This window comes from Sinohyriopsis cumingii, chromosome 1 (assembly GCF_028554795.1).
Source record: "Sinohyriopsis cumingii isolate HCF-2022 chromosome 1, ASM2855479v2, whole genome shotgun sequence".
Taxonomy (NCBI): Eukaryota; Metazoa; Mollusca; class Bivalvia; order Unionida; family Unionidae; genus Sinohyriopsis; species Sinohyriopsis cumingii.
In genome coordinates this window covers 32,809,930-32,834,150 of record NC_142961.1, presented here as the reverse complement: position 1 = coordinate 32,834,150, position 24,221 = coordinate 32,809,930, and the positions used below count along the sequence as shown (strand labels likewise).

Genomic DNA, 24,221 nt, shown 5'->3' with positions numbered 1-24,221 from the left:
ACCCCTCGGTCTTCCCTCATTTATCCAAGTATACCTAGCTTGTCTTTGAAGTTTATGTGCTTCTTTGAGTTCATTTGACCATTTGTACAAATTTTTTAAAACTTTTTGGACATCTACTTTTTGAATGTAAACCTTGTCAGAACTATTAAACAATAACACCTGAAGTCGACAAAGGAAAGAAAATGTTTCGCTTTTTTGCATTTGTATATAAATAAAACCTAGACAATAAATAAAATCATACATAAATAAGTGAAAGTATCACATATACTCATCATCGTTCTCGAGGCATACAATTTTAAAAGTTCCGTAGAAAAGATATTCATTTCAATTCTGTTTTGAACAGCAGTTAAGCACCCAAGAGTATCCACATTCATACCGTTGATGAAATATAAGCGTGTTCACTAAGATGTCATAAAAGATGCATTGTTCGTTATTGTTCTTCGACTTGTTGTGTTGCTTTTTGGGGGTTGGTTTTTGTGTGGTAATTTCACCATTGTAAATCAGCACATTTCAAGAAGAAGTGCATATTAAGATCAGATGGCATAGTAATGCTGTATGAAATAAAGAAAGAGTCATGAGATAATGTCTCGATATGTCTGAATGACCTCACTGACAAAATATTACAATTTAATTATAAAAAGAGACATTATGTAGACTTGTGATAAAACATTCGAATATGTTTATTAAATAAGGCAAGCAAATTGACAATTACGTAGGAAAATGGAATAACATTCTTTTTTCTGCAGATAACTAAAAACTCTAAATGGAAGCCTGAATAAAATGTAATTAAATTATCAAGATCATTACAGTTTTCATTTTATAAAAAATCTTAATTCTTAAATCTTAATTCTTTGATTTGCTGCAATTGTCCGCCACTATTTGAGTGATTGCCCCGCTGTTTGATAATCAGTATTACCTGAATCATGTGTATTCGAGTGAGCAGCCATCTTGATTAAATTGTTTCAATCGAATTTTTATATCATGCGCTGTGAATCCTATGGTCAGATTTTACCTGATGTATACAGAGTTAACGTGTCACTTGCTTAGTTTGCTTAGGTTTACATAGATGCAGCAATGTTTCTTAATTATAATATTTGTAGCTCTGATAAATGATTGTACAAATACTCAGTTGCAATGAAAATTGGGGCATAAAATGTGAAAATAGTTTATTAAGCTCAGTATGGAATCATAATAAACCACTGGCAATAATATATTAGTCTCTCTATAGAATAGTTGTGCCGAAATGAAATTTTGTATAATATCGGATTGGAATTAAAACAGTACAAATATTGTGGATAATACCAACCAATACTTCTGTTTGTTTTCCATTTTAAAATATTATTTAACATTACAGATTTCGCTTTTATAAACATTTTTTGTTTTTGTTTTAGCTGAGACAAATTTTTAAAATCAATGCACCAGTGTTTGCAGGAAAGAATTCATAATATTAGCCGCTATTAAAAAATTTATTAATTGCGGTTTTTGAGGATACAACTATCTGATTCTGGTGACAATGAAGATGTGGTGACGATGATGATCAGTAAGGACTGTTTGATTTTTTTGGGGGGGAGGGGGTATTCAAAGACAGCAGGGCCCTGGGTGGCCGAGTGGTCTAATCACTGCCATCTCACCTTTTTCCGCATGGGTTGGAGTCTCGGGCTTGGCCAATGTGGGTATGTGAGAAAGTTTGCCAGTAGCTTCCCGTGGGTCCGTGGTTCGTACCGGGTTTTTCCGAATTCTTCCTCCACCAGTTATTGCCTAACATGCGCTGAAAACTAACGATAATCCAAAACAACAACATTAAAAGACAGCTGCTATTACCGTACAGTGGAAATGTTGACATCATCACTTGTAAGCTCACATAATTTTTTATATGTACGGAATGGAAGGTACGAAAAAGAACTGAGTCTACTAGTTTAGATTTGTAGCACCTTGATTTGTTTCTTTACTAACATCGACACCGCTCCGGTGGCCTAGTGGTTAGAGCGTCCGCCTCGGATGCGGGAGGTCGTGGGTTCGATCCCCGGCAGAGTCATACCAAAGACTTACAATAATGGTATAACAGCTACCTCGCTTGGCACTCAGCATTAAGAGGTTATTGTTAGGACTGGTCGGCCTGGTGTCAGTATAATATGGCTGGGTGGGACATCATGCTACATCACTTTAAACTGCCACACTACAGACACCATAGCGATATGACTGCAAAATTGTTAAAGCTACGTTAAAAATCCAAACCACACACACACACACGCACACACGCACACACACACACACACACTAACATTAACACATTCTGTATCACATTGGATGGAATACCTATATATTTAATTCCTGACCTTGACTTGCCGTATATAAAAGCGTTATTTTCCTGCCGTTGTTTTTTTTAAATAAATTTAAATAAATTTATGACTCGCGTGTTGTTGTTTTTTCTCGGAATAATGAACAAAGGAAAATGTTTCATACACATATTGTTTACGTATTTATTTGTTTTACAGTTATAAATCTGATTAGGAGAATAGAGAACGACCGGCTCCGCTGCAAGGTATGTATTGTAATGTCAGGGCACATCTCAAAACAATCCTATCACAGTGACTCTCGCTCTGCACAAACATACAAAATGCTTGCCACTTACGGCGATCTGGTACTTGCCGTAAAGTTTCTTAAAATTCTAAGGAAAACATCGGAAGAACGTATGTTATTTTCGTTAGTGAAACACCCGTAATCACCTACGAATATCGTACATAAAAACTTAAGAAAATTATGGTGTACGTTGCTTTATGAAACGGGGCGGGGAATAATTGTTTCACCATATCCTTATATACATCTCCACGGCTCTATGACTTATTGTCGTAATTCATCCCGCCTTGACATATTTCATAATAGATTCCTACGTGACATATGTCGTATTATTTAGCTATCCAATCCGAAATTACCCCAAACTTGTCAACAGGTTCATTAATAAGATTGAAATTAAAACGTGTAAACACCTATTATTAGCTCATTGTACTCTACAGTCATGCAGCAAAAGATAAAGGCACAATATTGATACACTTAACATAATTCTACCTTTGTGACAAGGAAGTCCAGTTTAAGGCCATACAGCGTTAGGCCTATATGTTTATATGTAGCGCCACTATGGTTTCAAACCTACGGAGTAATGTTAATTCCCGTATTCAGATCAACCACTTCTAACAATGTATTCACTATCAGTGGCGTCGCTAGGGGGTGGGGGGTGGGGGGCGGGTGGGTGCGGACCGCACCGGGTGACACCCTCTCAGAGGGGTGACACCAAAATGAAAAATTGCAAATTTTACAGAGCACACACTGCTCGGTCTAGTCGGATTTCATAAGCGGATAACCGATCATAGTTAAATACATGACTAGCAGGCACAGCAGTGGCGTCGCTAGGAAGATGCGGGGGGTGCGGACTGCACCGGGTGACACCATCAGAGGGGGTGACACCAAAATGACATTACTAAGGATTCTGTATGGTCTGTTACGGAAGAGGACCATGGGGGTGACACCATGAGCTACCGCACTGGGTGACACCAACCCCGAGTGACGCCACTGTTCACTATAGCATTATAGCATCATTGTTATAGTCCCGTTTGAGGTTATAACGATTCGACCTTTTTAGCATGTGAGTCCTGTTCGAGTCCCAAGTGATATATATTACTAATGGAAAACATAGCTAGAGAAGATTTAATTTCTGAAGCCTTTCATGTAACGCGCGCACGCGCGCGTGTGTGAGAGAGAGAGAGAGAGTGTGTGTGTGTGTGTGTGTGTGTGTGATTTAGATTTTGAACGTAGCTTTAAAAATTTTTCACTCATATCGCTACGATGTCTGCAGGGTGGCAGTTTACAGTGATGTTTAGCACTGGTGCATCATGCCGCAGACATGTAGTATGATGTCCCACCCAGTCACATTCTCCTGACACCAGGCGGACCAGTCCTACACTAACCTCTTAATGCTGAGCGCCAAGCGAGGCAGCTGTTAGTACCATGCTTGTAAGTCTTTGGTATGACTCTGCCGCGGACGCTCTAACCACTAGGCCACCGGAGCGGTGTTGATGTTAGTAAAGAGATAAATCAAGGTGCTGAAAATCTGAACTAGTAGACTAAGTTATTTTGCATACTTCTTTTCCGTCCATAAAAAAATTCAGAGATTTTACAAGTTATGATGTCAACATTTCCACTCAGTAAGGTAATAACAGCTGTCTTATAATGTTGTTCTTTTGGATTGTCGTCAGTTTTCAGAGAAATGCTGAGAAATGATGAGAGAAAAAAATGAGAGAGAGAGAGAGAGAGAGATGTGTTTTATGGATGCGTTGCTTATATGCTTATATTCCGACACATTTTACCTACGGGTATGAGAAAAGATTATTCTAAAAGTGTGTTACTGCCATGATTGATGAAGCTCTAACGTAACATCGTTACATACATAAACTGCTTGTGTTTTTGTGTGTTTACATTATCTTTAAAACATTTAGACGTTCAATGACGAGTTCAAGCTTTAATAATCAATTATTTGCGGTTTGGGTGTCCATTAGGAAAATATTAAGTTACCATGTTAATTTCTTGTCGATTTCCTCTCTCTTTCTCTCTTTCTCTCTCTCTCTCTCTCTCTCTCATACACACATATACATAAACGGCTTGCGAAAGGAAATATAAAGTTTTAGGAATCTATCAAATCTGGTTTTGCCATGTCGTTTCAATACCAAATTTCAGTTGGTGAAACTATTCAAAAACTGAGAGGGTTGTCGGCATTTAACTGGTGAAGGACCTGTTTTTATTTGCAGATAGAACGTCATGTTTAGTTGTACAAATATAGGGCTTAATAATAGCATTTATTAATATATAAATATATTGCATTTTGTTTCAGAATGGTTAAATTTGACCCTTAGAGTACATACCCCTTGTGCATGCTTTTTCGACAACGAAGGCCGCAGATCTATCTAATTGATCAATTTTGAGAACAAATGAATTAGACTGAAATCACTGTCAATATATTTTATGCTAACATTCCATTTTTCGGGGTAAAAATGTTGTGTGCTAGAACTTTTAAGATGGCCATGTTCAAAGAAAACAACCAGTCTAATAATATGGATTTATAATCCACCATAAAATTAAAACAAACCTTTTCTGCACGCGACCTTTAAAGAATTTCATGTTCTAAGATTCCTTTCCAAAATTATATTAGGGTATAATTCAAAACTAATATCATCAATATTTCTCAAACAGTTTTGCTTGCCTTAAATGGGCCAGATTACATTTTTAATTCTCACTATTAATTACCGCTTGCAGGAGGAAAGAGTATTTAAAAATCTCTACTTATTTCAAAGGGTTTGATCCAAGTCGAATTTTCCTCAAAATGAAACTAATACCCCCTTACCCACTCACCCCATCCCGAATGATGATTCTGTTTGTCTCAGCCCAACCAACCAATCACACCCACCTGAAGATTTGGCCCAGTTTCCTTTGAAGGATCCACGGCAATTTTGGAAGCCAAAACTACAGATGAAGAATGTTAATACGCCGACTAAACTACACCTCCCTGGACCGCTACAGTGGCCTAGTGGTTAGAGCGTCCGCCTCGAATGCGATAGGTCGTGGGTTCGATCCCCGGCCGAGCCATACCAAAGACTTATAAAAATGGTACTAACAGCTGCCTCGCTTGGCGCTCGGCATTAAGAGGTTAGTGTTAGGACTGATTGACCTGGTGTCAGAATAATGTGACTGGGTGGGACATAATGCTACATGTCTGTTACATGATGCCCCGGTGCTATATATCACTATAAACTGTCATACAGCAAACATCGTAGCGATATGGCTGAAAAATTGTTAAAGCCAAATCGCACACACACACACACACACACACACACACACAGTACCCCTCCCTGGAGTATTTGGTACCAAACTACCCCTCCCTTGACTGTTTGGAACCATACTTTCATCGTATAATTGCCGGACCTTTTGGTGACTCTTAGAAATAAATGCAATGCAGTTATATAATAAACATGATGCTGTGTTCTGGGTTGAAAGAATGATCTGAAACCCATAATTATCAGAAAAACTCTAAATTGCATATAGCTACAGATAAGTAGGCAACGAGTAGAAGTTTCAAATACATACCGTCGATGAAAATTGTATTTTACAGAACTGAATAGATATGCATAATAACACTTCTTAGAGTTGTTTTGTTTTTCTCGACCACATCAGAGTGAGTTACTGGGTTCTATAATTTATTGGTTGAACCTGTCTCTCTTAGAACTTATTAGAGTGAGTTACTGGGTTCTATAAGTTATTTGTGAACCCGTCTCTCTTAAAGCTTATAGTTACCCGCTGTAGTTTTCTTCTGGAAGTTGGGAAAAATTTCATAGGAACAAAACTGCATTTAATATGTTTTACCTTAAATATTACTAGATCACTTCTAACAGATTACGTTTAATAATTGTGTGAATAAGTAAGATTTATAATTCTGGTCTTCTTACGTGTTTCGAGTGTGCGATAAAGGAAATTAAAGGACTTCGGGGAGAGGGTCTGTGCCGCCCAAACATCTTCTGTATATATATATATATATATATATATATATATATATATATATATATATATATATATATATATACCGTCGTTTAATGAGAAAGATTTAAGACAGTGAAACAGATAAAGATAGAATTGTTAACTTACTTTCCCTGCGACAGCAGTAAGCTGTTTTGGTCATAGTAAAGATCATAAGCATCGTAAACAAAACGACGAAATCCATCACTGTCACTTTATACTGGAGTATTCTTTTAATTTGGGTATATCCACTGTTTCTGCTTTTCGTTCCAGATGTTTGCCTTTTATACTGGAAACCTACCGCATTCTATTTACCACAAGCGTACAACAGGACCACTCCCTGAAGCACGGTATTGATATGTTGCATGAGGGGTGATTTCATCTATTGACAGTCGTCAGAATGTAGTCAGCGACCAATCCGAGAAAGCCTGGTAAAATAGATTTATTTGAAACTTTAAGATTTGGGATGACTGACAAAGTTATAACTTTCCACAGTAGGTGAGCATTTTGTGGATATTTTAATGGTTTGTTGAATGATATTAAAAATATAATTAATCGACGTATAATGGGAGTCTTTCTTGTCAAGATGTTTGACTCATTCAAACGTTGAACCAAAGTAAAAAGTGTGACTATATAGTTTTGCTCTAGAAATATCCCCAAGTTCAGAGTTACATTACGGGTCAATGAATTGTGATCCATGGCTTCATAAGCCATTTTGTTGCTTTCAAACGCTTTAAAGTTGCTTCAACTTCCATCTCATCCGACATTTTGGGTGGAAAGCTAGGCGAACTCTAGCAGGTAGCGCTCTGATTTCGTCTGTAAATGTTTCATTGAACTCTATAATGTCGCTGTCTTCTTTCGAATACTTTTCTCATAATAGATAAGGCTGGTTCCCTGAAACCAATGTTTGACTTAGACGGCATGTTCGTGCACGATAACGACCAATTTAGTTTACAGAAAAGCCGAATAGATATTTCATTGCATTCAAACAATCTGTCTATCTTCTCACTTTCTGATAGCTGATTCTTTTCACTCAGAGCTAAATCCGAGGCACACTATGCCAAGATAATGCTGGTGTATGCTCATTAGGTCACACTATGCCAAGATAATGCTGGTGTATGCTCATTAGGTTCACACCTGTTCTGCTGGATATGCATTGTCTTGCGAGTATCTGATTGGGGATTCATGCCCAGATGATTTTTTCCTTTATTCAAGCAATACAAAATGAACCTTCTGGGGGTGCAAACTGTTGTAAGTACTTGGATCTAACATCAAAGCTGTGTTACGTATATCTATATTGCTTGTTTAATTTTTGTCCATGATTGTTAATTGTAACATATTTTATAGCTAACTGTAAATGACTGTAGACTAAATTTTAAGATTATGTTAGTAATCATGTTTACTTGGATTTGAGATCAGGACATTGGTTTTCCCCTTGGAAATTAAATGGTTTACCTAATTTCGGACGGACATTTCCATGAAGATGACAGAGTATTTTCAGAAAATGATTAATGCGTCGTAAGTTTCTAGCATAATACCAAATAGCTCAACTTCATGTGCATGTGTGTTTATGTCTGTCTCTCTCAAAATGTTTTATATTGCGTGTTCCCAAAGTTGGAGAAACCTTAAGTTTCTATCTGTTTTTTGTGTCAAATATCTGTTGTTGTTTGAAGCTTTTATTTCTGTAGAAATAGTCATGTAAAATTTTGTAGCCTAAATAACAATAATAATAATGAGGACTTTGTATAGCATCTAATCTTTAGAAGCTCTAAGCGCTTTACAACATTAGACAACATTATTAACATAAAAACGTATATAATGATATTATTACAGAAAACAAACACCATGAAATTAGAAAACATAAAAACATGCTGTAAATATTTCAGGTAAGGAACATTATTAGGTCTTTTAGTTTGTTCTTGCAGTCGAAATAAGTGAGTTTTAAGAGCACTCTTGAATAGGATCACTCTGTCTTTGTGTTAAGTTAGGTGGGCAATTCATTCCACGTTGCTGGGCCCTGGTATGCAAAAGAACGTTGTCCATATGACTTCGTTTTCGTGGTGGGAATAATGAGTATACGATTGTCAGAAGAGGACCGTTAGTATCTTGCTGGTGTGTACACATGGGTGAGGTCGGATATGTATGTTGGATTGGAGTCCGTCAGTGAAACGTAGCACAGAGAACAAATTTTGTGTTTGATTCTGAATCGAATGGATAGCCAGTGTCGGGTACAGAGCAGCGGGCAGGTGTGCTCTGATCGTGGTACTCTAAGTATGATCCGAGTAGCTGTATTTTGATCCTTTTGAAGTTTCTGAAGTAGATATTGAAATGAACCGGACATAATTGAGTTACAATAATCCAGTCTTGAAAGTACTAATGAACATACAAGCGTTTTAGTGGCATCAGCTGAAAGATATTTGCGAATGGAGCTAATGCGTCTCAGCTCAAGATACGCAGCCTTGCATATGTTCATGACATGTTGGTGCAGCGTGAGAGTACTGTCAAGAGTGACACCTAGGTTTCATACTGTGTGAATTTAATGTTGGTGTTACTGATATTTATTGTTTGAGGTAATGGATGTGACTGAGAAAGTCTTTGTGTTGTGATCAGCATAATCTCAGTTTTATCATCATTCACCTGTAGCTTGTTACATGTCATCCATGATTTCACATCAGAAATGTACTTTTCTAAACGCTTTTTGTTTTCTGTTTGTCGTGTCTGTCTTTAGTATTTGCCTTTGAAAAAGATTTATTTTGAGTCGAAAGTGCTTAGGTTAGTTAGAAACTAGTTCTGCACTGTTCGTTTTTAGCTTTTTGCATTTATTTCAATCAATCCATGACACATGCTAGCCCTTGCTGGATCCAGTGCACTTGAAAGTACACCTGTTCGCCATATGATTTGTACTCTTTATATATAGAGATGTTGTAATATAGATCCCTTTAATAATGTCTTTTTGCTGTTGTGTCATTTAATGACATATAAGTCTTATTTCCTACAAACATATTACCTTTTTCCACCTCCACCCCACACACGCACAAAATATAGCATTAAAAGTCGGCCCACGTAGGCTCTAATATTTTCTGTATTATGGGCGTAGTTATTAATCGGTATATTTACAACAGTCGCTGCAAAAACTTTGACTTGTTTACAAGAGCTAGAAAGTTGTACTGTTGTTCTTGTTAACTTGATTTATCACGGTATATTAAAATAAACCAAGAGACGACAGTTAAGCGGAAAATATTTCATAAACCCATTCAAAGAGCAGCCTTACTTTTAGGTTCGCGTTATATATCCGTTAAATACTGTTCTTCGTTAGCGCATGTCATTTAATGTTATTGGTGTTATAACCTTATTAGCATATGACTAAATATGCCTTTTTAAACATGCTGGTTGTACACGGTTGTTAAGCACGTGTCCTAAAGTCACTGTGATCTTGTTTGTCAATGTACACTAAATACATGTGTACCGGGACGGGACTATGTCGTAAGCCCATCTCGATTTATTAGAATATAGCATATATTTCTTCCAGGTGATAGTTTATGAATCTATGAAGATAATTAATTTCTTGTATGACCTGGTAATAGATCAACATGGCTTAATAAAGTAAAACATGTAAGACTTTTCTAAAGGTCTAGATATTTTAATAGGTTACTGGTACATGCCTGCTTTGCATTTGGTTTTTTTTCTGTAGATATTAGCAATTAAAATGTTAAATTAACGACGCTGGCTTACAAGCGAGAAGGGTACTCAGTCCTCATATTGGCTAGAAATTATAGATTTAAGTACACGTAACTCAGTGAGATTGAACACTTGTAAAACATTGATTAAAAGATCGAATCCAGATGTTCGTCGAATATATGTTGCATATATAATTTGATATCAGCTTACTCCATAAGGCTGGTAGCATAACATGCCGATAATACATAATCTGAATTGAAAGGGTCAAATTAAAATGAAAATAAAAACCATACTGGGAGGGGTTAAAAAGTTAAACGAGTAAAAATCTTATCAGTTGGAATCGTCCAAGCCTGAAATGGTGTCTAATATTACAATGAAGTTGACCAATTATCACAGCTCGAGTTCATTAGATAGCTTTGCAAACTATATGACTCATCTGTGTTGCACAATCTTCCATAGCTTTTGTTTCAAAACTGCATTAAAGTTATCAATCAGTTTGTATTCTAAGAGACAATGAAACTTAGTACAAATATGTGATCTCTTCCATTGCACGGCAATGCTCTTGAATATGATACAACTGGATTGATGGATTTTCCACTAATTTAAAAAAAAACTTAAATGTCTCAAATTGTTCTGAGAAAAGATTTTAATGGAATTATTCCTCTCTCTCTCTCTCTCTCTCTCTCTCTCTCTCTCTATATATATATATATATATATATATATATATATATATATATATATATATATATATATAGAGAGAGAGAGAGAGAGAGAGAGAGAGAGATAATTTTCCTTATATTGTTATTTTTATTATAATTTTCTTTTATTTATTTAAAGGTTTTAGAGTCAGTGTTTGATAATTAACTTTTAAATGAGATGCAAACAAATGCTTCATATTGTAATTTCCACATTAATTTTCATCATACATATAAAGTAAGAAAACCTGAATAAATCTTAATGTTTGATTTTATTGTTTCTGCTTTTATAATAGATTTTTTTTTATTCCCTCTCAAATGATTCAAGTTCTTTACTACCTTTATTTATGGTCCTAACTAAACATGTCCGTTACTTGATTTTTCGGATGTTACCACTCGTCAAGTTTACTTAATTCTTCATGTATTAATAATCGCAGGGTGATAAATTACACTCGCGTGTTCCGATATTTGAAATATTATTTGATGACGGTAAGTGGTTTGTTTCCGACCTAATTATAGTTACCTGTAATATTGTTTATAACAAATGTGACTGATTTATCTTGCCTCTTCATAGTCTTTGTCGTTTGTTTTCCCGTATAATGTAACTGCAATGTATAAATTTATGCTTTGTGTCATTAAGCTTGTACTGAGAATTTTTGAAAAATAATATTTAGAGAGTGGCAAAGACATGTGTTCCTTGATTATTGTGATAAAGGCTAACATATGCATACATATTCCAGGCAATATGACAGGAAATTAGTAGTGTATAAACGGGAGTTTGAGATTCTTTTAGATTATGTTGACTTATAGGTGGTCAATACCTTCTACACCCCTATGACTTTATTCCAATTGAGGACTTTTACCATTTTCCTCTCGCAGGTGCACCTCGTTGTAACTTTGCTTGGAACAAAGTGAGAACAAAGTCGTATGGTTAAGGAGATCAGTAACCAAACAAACTGCTCTTGTCTGACTAATATCACGAAACCGCACAAGTGATGGCTATGGTTCCAAATCCCGAAACTATACAAGTGTAGCCCCTTAAGTGAAATTCTTCTAAGGCGCCTCAGCATACTGACAAATATTTACTCGATTTAATCAAGGTTGCTAATGTCCTGGTTTCTTTTCTGTGCTCGGATTTGCCGATGGTTTTCCATTTCCGTGAATAAAGTCTAGAATTCTGCCATGTTAATTATTTTATGCCCGATAGCCATCGACTAGGATTTATTATTCGTATTTAGACTACTTTGCCTCAAGAAGTTCCGAGTAGAAACGTATCTGTGAATGTAGTCGTATCGACATTATTTTACCAGCACCTCCTGCACCACTGGTTACTATCCATATATCCTCAACGATTGCAATTGGTGTTGTTTAGATAGTGGCTGTGTTTGCGATTCCCACCACAGTCAAACAAGCGATGATTGCCGCGGCGAATCCAACAATTTCATCGGTGACAACAAACACACAACAGGCGCGCGCGTTTGTATTTCACGACCAGCGTGTTCCTCGTAATGATTTCATCTTAAAGTTTTTGTTCAGCTTCGATTATTTTCTCATATCGTAACTTTGATGATCTGTCATAATTCATTTATTTATAATGTGTTAGCGAAGTGGAAGTGTTCTTGCTCTGTAAGCTTGCCTTGTACAGGTCGCTCATCTATATCCAATGACCATTTTACATTTACAACTGCCATGCAATCATATAAAATATGTGCCTGGGATATAGTTAGATAATCGGCCTTTTTCATGAGCACTAGCTCCACGTTTACCTAGAACCATATTCATTACGTCTTTGATAGGTATCAGAAACCATTATTCTACATTTTCGTCCAAGAATTGTTAAACGGACAAGTCAGTGTCGGTGCAACACAATCAAAAGTAGTAGATTTGTCGGTGAAGTCCGCCATTGTCGTTGTACAAAAAATCTCGGAGTCTTGTTACGTCTTTGGTGTATTTAGCAACCTGTTTTTTTTTTTTCATTTTATTTCAAGCCGGCTTCGAATTTGCATTGTTACGTCTGGGTAGTCACAACTGTTGATTTCTATTTCACCGATAAAATGATTATATTTAAGTGTATACGCGAGTTCGTTATCACGGTTTTCGGCATATATACATCGACAAGTGGAACCGAATCACCATCGACGTTAGCATCCCCAGTCAGTTGATTCAACACTCGGTCAGAAAATTGCGTAACACATCACAGCGTTCAAAATCCATCTCTTGAAGGAAATGAAAAATCAAATCTTAAGCACAAACTCCAAACGAAGGTAAAGTACCCTTTTCAATAAATACTGAATCCTTCAAATATGATTGTATCTCAGGTGGCTAATGGTAAAGATACCGTATATATAAAAGTTTATTTTGTCTTCCCTTCTGTAATACTGGTTATTCATATATTAATCAATATTGCCATCACGTCCCACACACCTCTATATCCGTGTACAATAAGCAAATACGATCTAAACTTAAGCATCATTAAGATCAGCCGATTAGGCGTATCAAAACCATTTCCGACAGTAGTCAAAGGAAGTCGTCCACCATTTACTGTATTATCATCATATTTTTACATCCTTCTTTGGTTAATGTTCCAAAGAAAATACACATTGAAGTTTTACACGCGGTGGTGAGGGCATCCTTGTATCCATACATTGTTTCACCATAGCCTCATCAAACATGAATGTAATTCTTGATTAACGCAACCGACATACCAGAATCTTCGACTCCCCCAATTTAATTAATTTCAGCAAGGTTTTTAGAAATGGTGCCTCGCAGCTTCAAAACGGCATATTGAATGTCCACGTTAGAAGTTTTAAGTTCTTCAGTTTGATATTGGAAAATCACAAGCTCGCCCTAGTAGCCATCAAAAACAAACCGGCTGTTAAACTCAATCAAATCCACTTTTGTGGTGAACCTGGTCAGACCCACATCAGTACCGTGTCAGGTCGCCGAGACCTCGCGTCCGTAAATGTCAATAGACATTTCGCATAATATTAAGCGTACTTTTTAAGTGAAAACGGAAAATCAACAAACACCCGTGGTGTTTGTGAACGCTGAAGTGCATGCAACACCTCAGCAACAAGATGTCCACATATTCGTCATTCTATCCGAATCTGCAATGGCTGCGTTGAATGAAACAGGGGAGACTACTTAGTCGCCTATTTAAATACTCAACAACTTCAAGTGGGAAAGCCCGTACGAGTCGAGGTACAAAATATGTAGAGACGTTATTACCTATGCGACCCAATGAGTGTCAGGTCCTACTGTCAAATCAAGGTTGACAATCCCGGTTTCCTACTTGCTGATAAATCGTTGATGCTAGACTGACTTTACCATGGCGACTAAATCAGAATTCGACGCACAGCCAATTGCGAGGCGTTACGGGTAGTCACATACCTCTGAATGAGGGTATTCTGCGAGTCGTCCTGAGTTATCAATAACCTTTACGTTTTTTTTTTATTCAGTTCGTCCATGACAGCTTTTTGCTCCGAATCGTTCCAGATGCATTTCCGACGGCATCCTCTTTTTTAGGCTCCCACGCATCCCCACTCCTTGAATACACAACTGTCCGATTCCATGTTGAGGCTGATTATCCGCGGGTAGTTGAGACTCCAACATATAAGCTTCAATTGTTTTGAGCTAAATACTTTAGCGGCAAACTCTAGGGGATATTCAAAGACTATCTGCCGTGCCCCGTCAATAAAGTTTTGAATTGGCATGTCTAACTTTGATTTTGTGCAAGAAGGGTTGGTGCTATGGAATATTTGCAAGTAGCACTACATAATTCCCTTTCGTGTCCTCAAACCAGGTTATCTTTCTATTCCGATGATCGTCGTTGTGGTTTCTGTGACTTGTGTTTTGGCTACAATCACTTTTGTTGGTTTAGTCAGTGTTACACACGTTCGTGCAGCCTTTCGCGATTGTTACATATCTTTGACATTTCGAGGCGAGTTTTGACATTACGGATTAGTTCCAAGTGTCCGCGGACATCTTTACAGCTTCGCTTTCCAAGGTCTGCTATAGTGTCACTGGCAGGTTTTGCCATTACGTTTATCATCGTAGCTTCAATTGTTGTGTGAAACACATTAGCGTCAAACATGTTCATTTCAAGACCCGTGCGATACTTGCACGGTCCACCTATCAATTCAATACTAAGGATACTAAACGGGTCCTTGGTGACCCGGGCAAACATTTTCTGAAATTCATCCCACGAATGATCGGTAGCACACCAGGTCCAATGAATGTTTGCAAGACCATGTGCGTCACTGACAAGAAATATCATTAAAATGTAGCGCTTCACCTCGGATCGATTTAGGTACTTGTGCGATTTCGTGTGTTCTTGTGTCTTCCCCAGGAAATTATTCCGTCTGATTGTCTTGGTAAACAGTCATCAAAGGTGAAATTTCTTTTTCTTCATGACATTTTGAATATTCTTGTATAACTCAGTCATGCCTTCATACTGGATGTGATGCCAAATGAAAACTTACAGCAAATCCAACGAGGGTTCAAACACGTGATGGGAGAACCGCAATCACTGGAACTTGTGTTGGATGTGGAGCAAACAGTTTACGTTTAATACCTTTCAGGTCCATCAGCCTTAGATGCGATAGGTCTAAAACAAATTCGCTGGTGGTGATATCGCTGCTGCCTTAATAAATTTACCGGGAACACGTTAGGGTAACTTCGCTAGTGAATAACATATCCCCAGAAATAATTACTGTGTGCCTGGAACACGGCTGGATATACGACGTACCGGTACAATGAAAAAGTACAGTGCTATACCGGATGTACCGCCCGCAATCAAAACACAAACACACAAAAATACACACACACACACACACACACACACACAAATATATATATATATATATATATATATATATATATATATATATATATATATATATATATATATATATATATATATATATATATATATATATATATATATAAAACTTTCAAAAAGTATGTGGTAAGTTTATTGATCAATAATCTAAAACGTAAGTTTCCAAGGGCAAACATTTTCAAAATAGCTATATAAATTGATGATTTGCCACGGCTGTTCTTCAAAGTTGCAACAAATCTGAGCTGAAAGAGATGATTAAACTTTTCAAATCGTTGTAATTGTTGTAATCTCTTTTATCACATCATCAAAACTCAGGAACATAAATTAGTAGGACGATGCTATTTCCCATTAATATCTCACTGAACTTACACTGTGAATCAAGTAAAGATGCCCTAATTACTTTTTCATCTTTATATAAAGATTTCTGGGTCACTTGAGCCATTATTTTCTAAGTTGTCTATATATCAATTTGTAACACATTTATACATGTTAGAGTGAAGATGAATTCTTGATAGAAATAACATCTTAACATAAAGAACAGTAAAACTAGAGTATATCTAGTCTAAAATATTTCGAAGCTAAAAAAATGTAACATATTTTTCAGAGAGAGCCGTTCATTTCAATTGTATTATTTTTTTTTTTTTACATCAATGACTAGAATAACAAGCTACTATAACTGAAATATGGGCAAAAGAGCACAATACACTTGTACTTCTGTTATTGCAAAGGCAATATATCTGCATTAACATTCAGTTTCAGAGCAACACGACCACTCCGGAGGCCTAATGGTTAGAGTGCTCTCTTGGAATGCGGGAGGTCGCGGGTTCCAACCCCGACCGCGTCATCCCAAAAGACTTATACAAATAGTACTGACAGTTGCCTTGCTAGGCGCTCAGCATTATCAGGTTAGTGTTTGGAATGGTCGGACTGGTGTCAGGATAATGTGACTGGGTGACAAATTGTTAAAGCTACGTTAAAAATTCAAATCACACTCAACATAGTGGTAACTGAGTATGAATTTATATAGGTTATATTATTGATAAAATGAAAGTTCAAAACCAAGACCTTTACCTCAAAAAAAATTCGCAAAATTTATATAAAATAATGAAATGACCAAGTAATTATACCCACCTTTTATATACAATAAAAATTAAAAAATTATAATAAATATAATTTAGACAACTAAAATTTGGCAAAGAGATAGATGAGAACATTCGCCAATACATACAAACAAAGGAAATGGAAATAAGCACGAGGTATAAATAACCTAAACATAAACTAGAAACAAGTAAGGGAAACTTTAGACGCATTAAAGACACAAAAATGCAAGCTAGGATACCAATGTTCGTCTATGATCCAAGGTGGACAGGAGAAAAGGCTTTCACTAGAAATATCAGACCGATACTACCGTCTCCATTGTGCAAGAAATATAAGGATACCAAACAATACTTAATAATGCCATGTCCAAAATAGAACAATGAAAGAGCACAAATACACAACCTTATCAGACAGACATGTAGATAAGTTTTTAAGAAACAACTTATACAGGGCAGAAATAAATGAATAAAATAGATGTAACCGATAGAATAATATACACAGATAAAATTATGGACATAAAAAGAAAATTTCAAATAAGCAGAGCAGAATGAAATGTCGCCAGAATAGACCCTTTTAACTCTTGAGAGAGGAACAAGAGTGAGTAGGTATGCCAAAGGCGAGAATGGACCCTCTCTCCTCCTATAAATGAAAAAGAGCACACTCATGAGGATGGTGAAGGTTTAATCTTTTTACTCAAGCGGGTAGGTATGTAGACTGCTGACTGACAATTCTCTCTCTTATAAAATAAAATCATATATAAAAAAATTCATAATACAGACTCAAAGATAAAATATCAATTTCGCACATAAATAAAACGAAATTACACATAAAACGAAAATCAGTTAATATCACTAAGTTGTGCCTTTTCTTTTCTGGGTGATAATCTTCGATTCTTTCTATTTCTTAAATGATGGAATATGGCAAAAAGAAGATTGCTTGTTTGTTTTTATATTAATATTTCTACTAATACAGTATATCTTATATTTAGGAATGGCCAAGCTGTTAATATAAGCTACGCGAGATTATGCACTAAGATATAAGACAAGCATTCATCCTTAATGACATGTTTTCCATCGCGTACGAGCGAGAAACATTTTCAATCCTTTTTAGATAATTAAGCTCGAGAACAAAATACTAATTGTATAAACCCATGTTTTTCATCACGTCCGAGTCGGAAAGGTTTTCAGTCTGTTTTTAACGACAAGCTCGGTAACAAGATAGACCAATGGTACCCATAACCGCTGCTGGTACTAAGACCAAGGCACCAAGACTTGACACTAACAGAACAACATAAATCGCGAAATTTCAATGCAAGCAACACTAATAAATGTGATAAATAAACTACATTTGTAATAGATTAATTATGATGAGAAAATATAACCGTAAACAGAGTAATCATGTTTTCCAACACGTACGCGCGATGAATGTTTTCAATCCGTTTTTGACCACCAAGCTAATGCTAGATTGAACAATTAAAAAGGAAAATCAGCATATTCTCATGTGTGAAAAATGTGAAACGTGTTTTATATCTGCATTGATATGGAGTTCATGCATAACAAGAAGGTATATACATTCACACGTACATGTACATGCCCTAGGACGTGAGTACGCGCACATACACAACAGACCAGGGTCATTAGGGCTTTCTAAAGGAGACTATTTACTCAGCGATAAAGAGGTTTCTGTACTATTGGTGTGACCGGCAATCAGACTGGGTTTTTTATAACTTGATTTGGAATCAAAATGAGTGGTTATAGTCGACCATCTCGCTCGTTTCGAAAGACCCATATGCACAAACACAGCAAACATATATACATCTCAAGTTTAAAGATATAAGAAAATAAATCCAGCAATGGAACACTGGCAAGGACTCCAAAAGCTCCATCGTCTCCAGTGTCTTTTTTCCTATGATTTCGTATTGATTATGTATGTATGTATGTCTGTCTCTTGCACGCGCACACACACACACACACACACACACACACATGGTCGCAAGGCAAAGATCTGGTAGTAATAGGGGATACACTAGGGACCATGGGACTTTAATGTTAAACTAGAAGGGTTGTACCCTGGGGACAATGGGAATTTAACACGGGGACAAACAAGTATTGGGACTGTCTAGGGACAATATGAATGGAACAGGTGAGGTTACGTCACGGTACTGACTATTAGCAATAATGTAGCAAGTTGCTGACCTCAATCGGACCAAAGAGCAGGAAAAAACCTAGACCGCTTGGCGGGACATAGACATATATTTCTCACCCAAGCCACAGAGAAATATAGCTGTTTTGCTAACCTTACTTTTTGCATCTCGGTCTAGTCATCTCAGACCAGTCGTTTTAGTCAAGGTGTCCATGCGATACGGACTACTTAATCAAGGGACGCAACCGTTGTTGTCTTATGATTTGCCTGATGGAGTTATTTTCTGATCAAACACACGCTAACACTCTGGGACATTTAACAAAATAATTTTTTGGAGTAGAGAGAACAAATAATTTACAAAAAGAAGATTTAGAGAGAAAACGATAAAGATAAGACAAAAAGAAAATGGACTACAAGCTAGGAAACATCTTGACTCTTAAAGGTAGGAGAGCAAAAATCGTAAATGTTTACTACCCACTGGGTGCCTATTCCATTTACCACCCACTGTGTACCTATTCCATTTACCACCCACTGGGTACCTATTCCATTTACCACCCACTGGGTACCTATTCCATTTACCACCCACTGGGTACCTATTCCATTTACCACCCACTGGGTACCTATTACATTTACCACCCACTGTGTACCTATTCCATTTACCACCCACTGGGTACCTATTCCATTTACCACCCACTGGGTACCTATTCCATTTACTACCCACTGGGTACCTATTACATGTATACATAACGCTTTTATGCTAAACATGAACTAGTAATTTCATAAAATTCACCAAAGAATGAGTCAGAGGATCTTTCCTTTCTTTTTGATGACTAAGAAACAAATGAAATAAATATGTCTCTGAAACCGAATCAACTTTCGTCGGAGAAAATAACAAAATCAGGAGTGGAAATAAAAAACACTGAAACGGTCAAAGAGAGCAGATTTACAGAAGTGGACGAACGTCACAGATTTTGATTTAGAGCATGAAAATGTGAATACCAAACGCAAGACATTGGGACACATAACACTACTAGAAGAATATATTGAGAAAAACAATGAGACCCGCCCTATACATGAAGTGCTATCACCTGCCCTGAACAGCATTCTCTCAAGATTTTTCCTTTCATTTCGTCAGAATGATGGAAGTGAATACGAACCGAGAACATCTAGAGGTAAAAAAGGGCATACGTATTGACTGATAACACACAAATGAATTTAGAAAATGTATGAGCAAATAAAATGATGCATAGCGCAACTGATATTCATTCAATTTGTTAAAACATAAATGAATTTTTGAATGAGTGCAAGAATGAATAACTAATTACCCCCAAAATAATATGTAATGAACAAGAATTTTATTCATAGTTTTAAAAAGGTAAATTACGTTATAAATAAAGAACTTAACTGATAAAGCAATTTAGGCCCTCGCCAACATGTATTGCAAAAGATTAAAAAAAAAATAAAACAGAGAGAGAGAGAGAGAGAGAGAGAGAGAGATAGAGAGCTATTTGCTACCCTAGGTACATGACTTTTATAATTAATTATTATTTATTATAGGTATGATGGGGAGTTTTGAACGATATCTGAGACGAAACATACAACTGCAGCTTAGTTTATGGCCCTGAATTTTATCAAGCATGAGAGGCCCTAAAAAGTAAACAGAAAGATTTGAAGAAGAAAGGAAAAGGAAACAAACCCAAAACTGCTGATGCCGTAACTGATGATGATATAAAAAAAACTGTATGAATACTCGCTTTTGGGCCCCAGCACACCGTCAAATTTACTGAATAACGTATGGTTTAATACTACTTTGCACTTTGGGGTAGTGGGAGGGGGAGAAGAACACAGAAACATAAAGTGGGGAGACATATCATTACAGCAAGATTGCGAACTTAAACTAGAATATTTAGAGTTTAACGAGAGACAGACGAAGACGAGAACAGGGGAGGACATAAAAAAACACGAGAAATGAAAAACCAAGGATGTACGCTAACCTTCTATTTCCAGATAGATGTCGGTTAACTATCTACAAATGTTTTATGAACAAACGTCCAAATGATTTTTGTAACCCTGACCATCCATTTTGCCTTGCCCCTGTAACTTACGTGCATGCACCTGTTCCAAATGAGCAATGGTTTTTACGTGCACCTGTTAGTGCCCGAAAGTTTAACTCGCTAATGAAAAAAAATGGCTATGAAAGTAAACTTGCCCGATTTGGCTTCTAAACGTATTACAAACTCTAGCGTGAGAAAATATGTCAGAAGCTAATAGAAAACAATGTTACAGACACTCAGGCTATACACATCACTGGCTACAAAAATTCCAACTCGCTCAACAACTACAGAAAACTTTATTCTAATTTTGTTAAACATCCCAACTGTGCCCCAGTTGAATCAAACATGTGCATGCAGTCTTTGAGGACAAACAATGCACTTACCAGCCAGAGGGAATCATTTATCCATCCACACATTATTCCACAAACAAATTTCCCTGTAACAGACCCTTCCACTACTTATAGGAACACTTGCTATATTTTCATGACAGAAAATATAAATTTTCCAAGAAATCGTGAACTTGAAACTTCATCACATGGTTATCAGCTAGGGTCTGTATTTGGAAGGTCTTTCATACAGGGTGGTAATTATACAGTCAGTATTAATTACTACACAAGTATGTCACAAGCAGTTTCACCACCTTCAAAAAGAAGGAGAGTTATATACGATAGTGACTCGGATCTCTAATTACCCGTGAATAACCCAAACACGGACACTCATGCTACATGAAACTGTTCGTTATAACAATAGAGGTGTGGGCCCAGTATCGTTTCATTCTTTACAATATAATTTTCTAAATTGGAACTGATGAAAATGAAACATTTTCTTGTATAAATGCTAACTATTTTTTGTTAATTTTATTTACCATCCATCTATTAAATGTGATAATACCTCAATGCTACGCAACGTTTTATGTTATTATTTATTTTGGCTCACGCATAGAAACGATGTACTTCGAATTACACAGTCACACCACATTCTTCATTAACATATTTGTATTAATGCACCGCATGTAAACATTTGCGCGTGAACTACATTGCACAAGTGATAAGTTCATTATTACTTTAAAGGAAATTATCGGGCGAGAAAAAGAATCTACGTTGGGGTTTGCACAGAGACAAAAAATCCCAGTCGCGGGGTTACATTACAAATAATGTAACCCCTTGACTGGGATTTCATTGTCTCGGTGGAAACCCCAACATAGATTCTATTAAAAACATACAATATACAACATATAAACATAAAACAACTATACAACCAACTTTAAAAATAATTAGGCAAGAAAGCAAATCTTTTCAAGGCATACGAGTGGCCTTGAAAAGGACCTTTGGGTTCTTCTTCTTCTATTTTCTCCAGTTCTTCAACCATTTCCTCACTTTCACAATAATTCCTTTCTTCTTTTTTTTCTCCTTCTCTGTCATCTCGTCAGGATGTCCCATTGATCAAAATTTCTCCTGCACCTTTATCTAGTTTTTATTCAGTCTTTCAAAGTCCTCCTTTTTCTTTCTGTTGTCTTGTTCCTTTCTTTCTTTAGTGCAGTTATTTTTAATCTTTTTCATCTCCTCTTTCATTACCTTTTTCATAATTTCTTCAGCCTTTTTTAGTTGGCATAACCCCCACTTTACAAATGACCACTCTGTCAAATACAATTTCTCTTCTAAAATACACCTGACTTTGATGACATTATCAATGGCCTCCTTCAAGTTTCCCACTCTCACACACGTAGGTTGAATGAAGCCTCTTAATTGTTCCACTTCCTCCTCTATCATACCTTGTACCAGGTCTCTGGCTACTTTTAGACTGGCCACAAAGCCTGGGCTACCTCGAAACTTCCATTGATCTGCAAGCCTTTCCACAAAGTACGCTACATCCATCATCCAGTACCAACTCTTTCCAGATGTCATATAAATCGATTGCCTTCTTCGTTTATTCAATGCTGAATGGTGCGAATGTCTATCTATATTAGATTATAAAGGTTTGCGCTCTTCCGAGCATGTACCTCTGATTTATACCTACATGGTAGGCTATTTAATTGCTCCTAGGGGAAGGAATTGGAGCCACTTCCCCATGGCATTTATGTGCTCAGGGACCAATTTTTAATTGAAGCCGTCAGGCAATGGACCTAACAGAGGTCCTAACTCTATGAATGGAGGGCTTGAAGGTGAGTGGGAATAGACCCAGCACACACTCAGTTTATTTAGTCTGTACTACTTAGCTGCATTAGGTATGTGTGAGTGGAAATAGACACATCACACACTCATATGTATAGTACTGAATTTGGTACTAAGGGCGTGCACTGCACGCGAATTGTTTGATGTCCGGCCGTGGAACGGGAGGAGAGGGAGGAAGGGTGGATCCAAGGTCACATGTCGGTGCTCCTAGACTCCAGTGTATCGGGTCTAAATTGTCGTCCATCACAATCTGGAATGAAAAACACTGTGCTGTTTTAAGTAAGAGTTTTGCTAAGGAGAGGTATCTTAGGTGACAGTTTTTAGTAAAGTTTGCCACCTTGTGTGGCTGGTCCTGATGGTCTTGGACTTTTGAGACCACCATATATGTAGGATTCAGTTTTTAGGGTCTTACGTGTCTGAATTATCGTGGTTTTATTTGCGGGTTTGTGCTACTGAGCCTGATGATTTTTGGTGTTTTAGGTCACCTTATAGAAGCTAATATGAGGTCTTACTTTCCTAAAGTTATTTATTGGTTAGCCACTTTGTGTGGCGGGCCCTGATGGTCTTGCTTGTTGGACCACCTTATATGCTCTAATTTTAGGGATCTAAAATTGCTCGTGCTATAGATATGAGTCACCTTCGGATAGAGTGTTAATTTCTCAGAGGTATTAATGGTGTTACGTACATGCAGGGCTCTCAGGTAGAGTTTAGAGAAAGAGGGTAAAGGAGGGGTTAATTAGATGGTATAAGGGAGAAATATAAGTGTATTTTATTTTGTTAAAAAAATTTAAAAAATTATTTTTCTCTCTTTTTTTTAAAAAGAAAAGAAAAACATAAAAATCATTTTTCCCCTCTCCTATTTATGTTCCTAGATGCATTATTTATCAGGTGTTATTTTATGTCAGATTAAATTAGTTTGGTGTTATTTTATTTTCAGGCTAAGTCTATTTGGTTAAGACAGCTCTTTGCCGAATACTCGGGTCGC

General features: G+C 36.8%; 1 protein-coding gene across 1 annotated transcript in view; it reads right to left on the bottom strand.

Moving 5' to 3' along the window:
• LOC149806665 (uncharacterized) overlaps window positions 1–6,899 on the bottom strand; it is a 34,508-nt gene extending 27,609 nt beyond the window's left edge. The window contains exon 1 of the mRNA XM_089956292.1: window positions 6,688–6,899. Within this exon, the coding sequence (XP_089812418.1) occupies window positions 6,688–6,763 (76 nt within the window). The 5' untranslated portion in view covers window positions 6,764–6,899. The remainder of the gene's footprint in view (window positions 1–6,687) is intronic.
• Window positions 6,900–24,221: the final 17,322 nt, after the last annotated feature.